The 10,012-nt window shown below is 35.5% G+C and overlaps 1 protein-coding gene across 1 annotated transcript in view; it reads left to right on the forward strand.

The window, feature by feature from the left end:
• Positions 1 to 8,567: 8,567 nt before the first annotated feature.
• Positions 8,568 to 10,012, forward strand: part of LOC112518323 (mitochondrial import inner membrane translocase subunit TIM10) — a 4,424-nt gene continuing 2,979 nt past the window's right edge. Inside the window, exons 1-2 of the mRNA XM_025125973.1 lie at positions 8,568 to 8,658; positions 8,742 to 8,813. Coding sequence (XP_024981741.1) covers positions 8,769 to 8,813 — 45 coding nt within the window. The 5' untranslated portion in view covers positions 8,568 to 8,658; positions 8,742 to 8,768. The remainder of the gene's footprint in view (positions 8,659 to 8,741; positions 8,814 to 10,012) is intronic.

Raw genomic sequence — 10,012 nt, forward strand, 5'->3', positions numbered from 1 at the left:
TGCATTTTACCCTATATTTATTATTAAATAACAAATATATTTGATTTCAATTTTAGTAATTAATATAGTGACAGTTCTATATAATTTTAAATTTTAAAATAATATATATGAATAAACAATATTTAATAATAAAAAAATATTTCCAGTAAAAAAGATATGATTATATATTATATATATTATAACTTAAAAAAAACAAAAAGTTAGATTCCGGGCCCACATCTCCTTCTTTTCTCTTATGATCTGTGAGTTCTTCGCATTTCTCTCTCTGTAAGAAGCTGCCACCAACCCTCGCCATATAAATACACACACAAACACACCATGTAGAAACAACAAGCTTTTCATCTGCATCTACAAAATCAGTAAAGAAAATGTCAGCTACAGATAGTGTTGCTGACATCGAGATAGCCGCCATTGCTGTTGAAGGTGGTGATGGTGTTGAAAACAATGGTGTTGGCCGCCATCGTCGCCGCCGTCGAAGAGGCTGTTCCCACCGGCGCCGTCGCAATATTCCATTTGACTACAGTACCAGCTTGATATTCAGTGACCCTGAGGACCATTCATCGCCGTATTTGAATGCCTCCGTGGGGTCGTCGGGAATGTTGTCGTACAACCAGTGTCACGGAGGTTACCTGCCGGAAGGGGTTGATTTGGAGAGTGGTGAACTGGAGGCGAAGGTGCATTCATCAGCTAATGATGCAAAACAATGCCGAATTTGCCATCTGAACTTTGAGCATGGCGATGATGATGATGATGGTGATGGTGATGATGATGATGATGATGATGATAGAGGCTATGCTATGGAATTGGGATGTGATTGCAAAGGCGATCTGGGAACTGCCCACCAAAAATGTGCAGTTACTTGGTTCTTGATCAAGGGAAGCTTGTGAGTTTCTGATCTTCCATTCTTAGTATAAATTCAATATTTTTCTGTGTTCTTTTAAGGAATATTCAGATGTCTGATTGTGGGCATGTGGCTGAATTATGGGTCTTTTGAGATTCTTCGTGTCAATGATTTGGTAGCAAGACTTGTACAGTACAACCAGTGTTCTAAAGACAAACCGTAACAGACTTCGTGACACGGCTTATCTCAATACTCGTGTCCGACACCTCATTAAGCCCGTCGCACCCCATGACTTGATGCACGGTTTTTATAACACAATATTTGATTTTTCAAGTCGTTTAGGAAAAACTTTAAATGGGGTTTTAGTTAAATTCTTGGTCTAGCTATTAAGGAAAAATTATAAATGACTTTTACCACATTATCCAGTTGTATAGGTTATAAGAAAGTATATAACAAGTTTTAGAAAGTCCAAGGAGTTGTTTAACAGGTTTTGGAATGTTCAAGGACTTATTTGTTTCAAAAAATTGTCCAATGACTTAATCATTCCAAACGCTAAAGTCCACTAGTTTTTTTAGACTTTTCCTAAATATTATGCTTATATCCTTTGATTTTTTTACCTTTCTAATGTTTTGTATATATAATACAAAGATTTGTCTTCATAAGTCACGTCTTATAAACACCATGACTCCTTGAAGGTCGCCTTGCAATTGCATCATTTCTCATGCCATTTATAACCTTTAGGTACATTCACAGACGGACCTAGAGGGGTGGTTAAGTGTCACGTACCACCGCATTGTTCCTCCATGGTAAAGTAAAAAAAATTAGGTTCGTTAAAGGTGCAACCGTTTTATATGGTGCCACCATATCCAAAAATTCTTGGGTCCGTCTAGAAGGTGGTGTTGCGGTTATGATTTTTAGGGTGACATGTAGATATATCAAGCTTGAAATTAAGTTTTGACCTTTTTGGGTCAACACTCAGCAGAATGATTTTACGAATTCATGGTTCACATTTGATCTTGAAGCTAAAATCTTTCATACTTGGTTTTTCTATCAACATTAGAGAAGAGGGGATGATATTTTATGCAAATTAAATTGTATATATATGTATAATGATGAATCTTGAAAACGAATGTTTGACCACAAATGGTCAAACCAATTTTGGTGAATTTGTTTCTGAAATCTGAGACAGGTGACTGTTATATTTATGATGATCCAGGAACTGCGAGATCTGCGGTGCCATAGCGCAGAATCTTTGTTTTCAGCCGATAGAGGAAGAGAACTACGACGTTGCTGCTGCTGTTGCTGAGGTTCAGACCCCCGACCCTGAGCCTGAGCCTGAGCCTGAGTCTGAACCCGAGCATGTGTCACCACGGGTGACCGAACCCGTTTCTGAGTCTGAAAGTTCGGTTTGTTCACGCTGGTTTGTGAACGGCGTGCTAGCTTGCATGGTTCTCGCCTTTGTCGTTTCCTGGCTCGTTCACTATAACAACTTGCAGCGATCGGATTGAGCTTGTTTGATCAATGGAGAACTAAAAGGGAGTTTGTGTGTTAAAGTGAAATTAACAGACAAAAAATGGCAGAAGTTTTGAAGTTAAAAGGGATTTGAGTTGGTTTCTTGAAGTTAAAAATAATGAAGGTTTTAGAGTGTAGTTCTTTGATCACTTAGCTTTAGAACGTTTGTATTTTTGAAATGGGTACGTAACGTCTTTGCCAAATGTACTTCAATATGCTGAGATATATCATAATGAGATATTCACATGTGAATCTCTTGAGATACTTCCTTTGCAGGATCATGAACCTACAGAACTTGAAGCATGCATCATGAATAAGCTTTAATCCATTAACTAAAGACCCAAGACCAACTTGATGATACTGAAGCTTAAAGGCTGTTTGGTTGGTTTCGTATATGGATAAAATTGTTTGGATGGATTAATACGTTTATGTAAGTTTTTGTTTGGGAGAGTTTTTTTCATTAATTCACTACCAAACAGGGGAACTTTTTCGGCGGCCAAATCCGTCGGAAAAGTTGTCGCCGGTGATTAGTTTACCGGCGAGTTTACCGGTGGATGCTTTATTTTACCGGCGGAAGTCAATAGAAGTTGACTTTTTTGATGTCCTACGGAAATCCGTCCGCCGAAAATGGCGTCGGAAATAGTCAGTTTTCTGGTAGTGATTGCTAGGAAGGGTCTTTTAATTGATGGCGCAACTTCGGGGAAAAAAAAAAACTTGGTTTTCGGATAAAGTTCCCCTGAGTACCGGATAAATCACTTTCAGGGCTGTCTTGTCCCCATATATCAAATACATTGTATATTTATTATTAAATATATCGTATATTTATTATTAGATATATTATTTATAAACAATTTGATTTAGTATCTTTTAAATTTAGAAATATATTTTGACATTTCTTTCTATATTCATATTTTCTAACATTGTTTTACATAAAAAGACACGGAGAGCCGAAATGTTTGTTTAAACAATTAAGTATGATGTTGTGATTTTGTTAACATATGAATAAACCACTTTCTATATCATAAAGTCACTATCTATACTACCTTATAAACCAAATTTGTCAAAAATCTTAAAAACAATTTTTAATGCACAAAGTACTATATATTTATGCACAAAGTCTTAAAAACAACTCATAATGCATTAGGTACTACTACTTTATACATTCAATCTTAAAATCTCTTAATCTACAATTCAGTTTCAAACATATTGTGATTCAATAAAGAAGATGTGTGATTCATTAGGATCCATTAGAAAAGGTTTCTGAACCAGATTAGTGTTACAAACGCTACATGGACTCAATTCCACCTGCAACATGTTTGTTTTAAGCATCGAAAACTCTGAGACTTCGCCTTTGTTTACGCCATTCAGATCTCGTCTTCTCTTCTATGAAGCAACAATGCAACAACAATCTGACTAGTTTCAGCGATGGCAGCCTTAAAGGTAACTAATCCTCCACATCTGAGTTCAAAAGAGGTCACAAACTCGTGTCAAATCTGTCATAAACAGGGACATATGGTAGATCCATGTTTTTTTCGCTATGAATCAAGTGAATAAGTGGAGGAAATCAGAGTGGTCGTGATCGTGGAAGGACTTATGGAGGGCCTTTCTATAATGAAAATAATTGGAGCAGTAGAAGCTTTGCATGTGGTGTCTGATTGATTTGAGCTTGAACTGCAAAGGTGAAAAGTGGCAGGAGGTTCCAGGTTCAAATTCAAGGAGGAATAAAAATCCTCTTGTGGCCACGGAGGTTCAAATACAGTGACTCCGAGCTACCCGCAAAACAGGTGGTCACTCTGAGATTAGTCGGCTCGTTTAGCAGGTTCAGGTTAATTTAAAAACAAAAAAAACTGTGGAGATCCACAAATCTTTTCTGCATTTTACAGTACCATGGATGGTTTCAGTTTTATGCCTAATTAGGGTCGTTTATACCCGGTAAGCACTTACCGGCAAAATTCAACACTATATCTTACTTACCAGGTAAGTTTTTATTCATTAATACGCATCGTATGTAACAATTTATCCTGGTAAGCGCTAACCATGGTAAGGGTTATTGTCCTCACTTACCGGGTAAGACTCTAGATTCTTGTCTTCACTCTTACCGGGTAAGATTTTTAGTCTTTGTCATATTCATCCAGTAAAATAAAGTAACTTGTAAGCGCTTTAGTCTCAATTGGGTAATTTTGGATCTGGAACTGGGCTTGACTCAAAGACTAGTGTCAATAAGCCTGGGGCTAACTAACTATACAGTTGGGCTGAATACAGTAAATGGGATGCCACACAATTTTGGATCTGGTAATGTGAATTTGACAGGTTCAGCTCAGGCCTTCTCGGCTAATTTTGGTCCGACACATTTCACCACTTGGGAACGGATTCGCCCCTGGCCTCTGGGCACGTCGGAACCGCATGAGTTCACCGGGGTGGAGCGCTGTATTTCATCTTCAAATGAAAACGGAATAATGCTACTTTCATTTACAGATGAAGCATTTGAGCAATAGATGTTGATTAGTCATTTTCCGGAATGATTTTCCAAATGAAACAGATTCATGTTACCTTCATACCAAAAATGAAATCGAGTAATGCTATGTTCTTCTTCAGACGAAAGAGATTCATGAATCTGTGTTTGAATTTTTCTTTTCTTATTAGACAATTGCAAATGAATATTTTTCAACATATAACTTCATTTCGTCCAAATATATACTTCATTAATAGTATTTTAAAGGAAAAACTTTTAAAAAAACCAACGAACTATATAAATTTGAAGGATTACCTCCTTGAACTATTTTTTTTAATGGAAAAACCATTAAACTTTCTCATTTTCAATGATTAAGTTCTTGAACTATTTTTTTGAATGAAAAAATCATTAAATTTTTTTTTGAATGGAAAAACTATTAAAATTTTTCATTTTGATTGATTAAGTTTGTGAACATTTTTTTAATAAATAAACCATTGCACTTTTAGAAATTGGTTACCTAAATTCTTTTAACTCAAAAAAATTTACAGTAATTAACTAGTAAAAATTTTAAAAAAATTCAGGGTTTTAATCATTAAAAATATGAAAGTTCAATGGTTTTTTCATTCAAAAAAATAGTTCAGGAACTTAATCATTCAAAATTAGTTTATACATATGTTGTTTCATCAACCAAAACTTAATTCAAGAAACATAAATCTTAATTATAGTCATAAATTCAAATCATGAAACTCAAAACAGTTCCAAAAGACGTTGATAATAAAACCCAATCATATTCATAACTTGATCTGATCATATTTGAAAACCGATCTCGGATCTGCTTGTTGCTCTTGCTTGTTCTATTACTTTCTTTTTAATTTCCACGTCCATTACATGCAATTTATCAACCTCCTTCTGGACATCATCCCTTTTCTTGCTGAAATTACTTAGAACCAATTTTGTTGTGTACTTCTTTCTTAAATCTGTGAGTTGAGTTTTCTGATTCGGTCCCTTCGTAGTGAAACCAGTTTTCCATGACCTCCCATTTCCTATCCAAGTTTCCATATGCCGCATCAAAAACACACTGCCATCATCGGAGTTTTCTTTAGTTTGCTAACTCATCTCCAATCTTTCATGCATGGTTTCATTTATGTATGTCCAAACTAGATGTTGTACCGATTTTAAATGCCTGATCATAAGTCGATGCTGCAAAATTAACATATTGAAGTATGCTGACAATATTATATATATATATATATATATATATATATATATATATATATAAGAACATCACAAAGTTTCATTATACATTTATCAATATGTCAACTACGTACTCATACAGTCACATTTCATCTTCGATTTCACATCCTTTCCAAAAAAATGTTGTCTGTGACAACGATTGAAGGTTTCTTGAAGTTGAACACCACCATGTAGTAGTGACCACAATCTATAACAGGGCAGAAAGCCTGTTTTGGATTATAAATTATATAAAGCTAGGAAGACGAAATATATTAAATTCATGTTATATGAAAACTTTAATTAATGCAGGTTGACCGTACCAAATCCATATTTTGCATTTTCAGAAGGTTTATATCAAAATGAGCTAATATCGCCAAGTTTTCTGTTGGATAGCTCATATTGAACCTTGAAATATGCATATTGTGTCCTTAGCTTGGGATCACCCTGTGTTTTGGGTAGGTAATTAGAACACTTGCAGTTTCCAGTGCTATTTCTTTTATTTCATTATAATATATACAAGAAATAATTTCAATCTTACCAAAAACAGTTGTCTTGAAAAAATACCATTGAATTGAATCTCGGTTTCTGTAGATTTCCTCATAGTTAAGCAATTCAGCCCATCTGTCAATAACATTTGTATAGACCGTAGACTTGGGATGCTAGGCTTTCCAAATCTCAAGCAAAATATTTGTGCCATTCTCAAAACTCAAATACATGGTCACAACAGATTTGAAAGAGATTGGACACAGATAAGTTTCAAAATTTATTGTAGTGTGAGTCTTTATAGGATTTAGATTAGCATATTCTTACAAAGTTGATCCAGGCGTTGTCAATGCCCACTTGTGTAATCGTTTATCTTCAGCGCTAACTTTCATGTCCATAGCCCTCTAGACGTATGGTGATCTTAAATGATATCCCAACCAAACACTCCTCCGTGTTGCCGTAAAGTAGGGTGTCTTCAAGTGATCTCCAATATCATCTTTATGATGCTAGACTATGAATGTCTCACATTTCTCTTATGGTGCAACATCTTGTATGCAAATCCAACATTGCTTGTTTGCTTCACAACTGAGAGAGGTTCCACGTTTTTCATTGGGCGTATTCCTAAGTCGAAATCCGACAGTGGTATATGTCCCTAACTTCCTTTCTTTGTTTTCTGTTTGAGATTCACTGCTCGGCTATTTCATCACATATTCTTAACATGGTTGAACTTGTCCAAAGAACAAGTTGTCGTTGGCTAACAACCATCTCCCTTGATTCTAAAATCCTTTTTCTTAACCACAAGAGTGGTGCCTGATTGGTTTGAGCTTGGCTCCAAAGGTCAAAAGTACCAGGAGGTCTCAGGTTCAAATCCAAGAAGGAATAAAAATCCCCTTGTGGCCACAGAGGTTCAAATGCAGTGACTCCGGACYATCTGCAAAGCATGTGGTCGCCTTGGGATTAGTCGGGTCTCATAGTGGGTTAGATATCCAGGTTAATCAAAAAAAGATCCCTTTTCTTTTTGAATATCAGTTTAGTCCAAGCGAGTTTCGTTCCGTCCATGTACCAAGCGCACCTAAAGGAGTAAATTTGGTTTCGTTGATGGGCTTAATTCTAGATGCATGACCAAAGTAACTACTAAAGTATGGCACTATCGCTATCTTTTGGAACACCTCCATTGTAGCAGTTTAGGGAGGTAAATTACATGCTCTAAAGATAGGTAGGTGATACATGAAGTCGAATTCTAGAATTCTAAGTCATTTCGTAAGGATATTCACCATAATACTGTCCATGTTAAAATTGACTTAATAAAACCCTAATTCTTTTTTACATTTTCGTTGGTTGTACATTAATTGAAGATCTAAGATATGATTTTTGGAAAATTCGTGTATTGTAAAAGATGCAATTACAAGTAGGGGTGCTCAAAAATCCGACCAACTCGAGCAACCTGATCAACCCAACACAAAATAACTCAACCGATGTCTAATCGAGTTGTAAAATTGTCAAACTGTATGTATTGAGTTACTATTATTTGAACCCCGATGAACCCGATATCCTTTTATTTCTTGGATTTAATATGATTGTTAAATTTTTATTAATATGTACATTAGACAATTACACTATCATGTATGCTCTTCATATACACATATTTTCAATCTATTCACATCTTTATATAACTCATTCGTATATATGTTTAGTAACTATGAGCATATATATGTAAATTGAGAAAATTAACTGAATGTGATATACGTAAGAAATATGTATAAGTTGTATCAAATGGTTGATGATAAAAAAAATTATGATAGAGAAATAACATATTCTAGGTTAGAAGAATATTTTAATGTACTAAAGTTGGGTTGGATTTCACTTTCGTTCGGATTGGGTTGGGTTAAGATTTTTCAAACTAAAAAAGCATTGAGTTGAGTTATTTAAATATTATTAACTCGATCAACCTAACCCATGAACATCGGTAAAAGTGACCAGATTGGAGAAAATGGAAGGAATTAAAACGATATTGTAAAAAACTAAAACTTTGGTGGTCAGAATTGAGAGAAGACTTCGACCCAAATGGGTATTTTTGCCTTCCTTAAACCCTAGACTCCCACAACTCGCAGATCTCTGTGTCTCTCCTCTCGCTAAGGTGGAAACTCTCGAAATCAAGATCAATCGCTAATTGTTCTCATTTTTAGCAACGAAATTTAATCTTTGTTTGGATTTTCGTAGGTGTCTGTTGGATCCTTCATCTCTGTAATGGCTGCCAACAACGATATGCCGACCGCATTAGACAAGGAACAGGTAATCTCGTGTGTTGATTTAATATTTTTCTTTCAAAATGTGATTAATTTGTTATTGCTTTGAAATTGAGCTTCGAAGCGTATACTTTGGAAATGAATGGAGTTTTTGGATCTGAAGGAAACCTGCACTGCTTTTTTCATAACAAAAGTTATACACCATAAACGAAGTTAAGGGTTCGTTTAAGGGGTTGTTTTGTTTGATTGGTATTCTGTTTAAGTCTTGGATAAAAGCTGTCAGTGTTATTAATCTGTCTTGGAAGGTTTTTGTTGGGGATAGTTTTTCACAGATAACAGTGTCTTTTTACGTTTGGGAAAAAAACTTAAGCTCTTTCCTAGAAGCTTATTGAATAAGCCACTTTCTATATCATTAAGCCACTTTCTATATCATTAAGCCACTACAAAAGAATCATTAGCTGACCGAATAAGATGCGAGTCCTGTTAAACTCTTTAAGGGGCTATTCGGTTTATTTTCCGTTAAATTCTGTATAGATAAAGCTGTCTGCATGATACAAAGTAATGTGTTGTTCGATTGTTGTACTGAATAGACAGTCTGAATGTCAAAAATAACCATTTTATTTGTCCGACTAAAATAACCGTTTGATATGACTTAATATAAAAAAGATCGATTTTGGGATGCATTCGAGATCCAAATTCATAATCTTTTGGCACTCCAATTTAAATTCGTAGTTTATGCCTTCAAGATCCAAATTCTTGATAGGGAAGAACTTGGAATGCAGTTCATTACAGAAATGAGGTATTACAATAACCCACAATCAAAATAATGAAAAAGCAAATTTTCTTGTTTAATTTTTCTGTCCTGGTTACAGAGCTTCTTTGAGCTTCTTCTTCATGTGAAAACAAACCAACTATCAAGTCCCTCTTATACACTTCGGTGACATCATCTAACACCGAAAAACCTAGCAAAAAACCCAACACCCACCTCCAATTTATAGGGTATGTTTGCAACTTGTTACAATAAACTGAGGGCTCGATTACAGGAACAAGAAACTCAGTTCAGAAGGGAAAGTGAGAGATGGAGAGAGTGAGGAGCAAATTGAGCTTCATTCCAGTGAGGGGAAAACTGATTTCCGGCAGATGAAGCTTCTTTCCAGAGAGGAGAATCGATTTCAGGTTAGGAAGAGGGTCTTTGGAGAGAGGGGTATGAGATGGAACATACCAGCAATGGCCAAAGAAGAGGAA

This window comes from Cynara cardunculus, assembly GCF_001531365.2.
Source record: "Cynara cardunculus var. scolymus isolate 2C chromosome LG 9, CcrdV1, whole genome shotgun sequence".
In the NCBI taxonomy this organism is placed as follows: domain Eukaryota; kingdom Viridiplantae; phylum Streptophyta; class Magnoliopsida; order Asterales; family Asteraceae; genus Cynara; species Cynara cardunculus.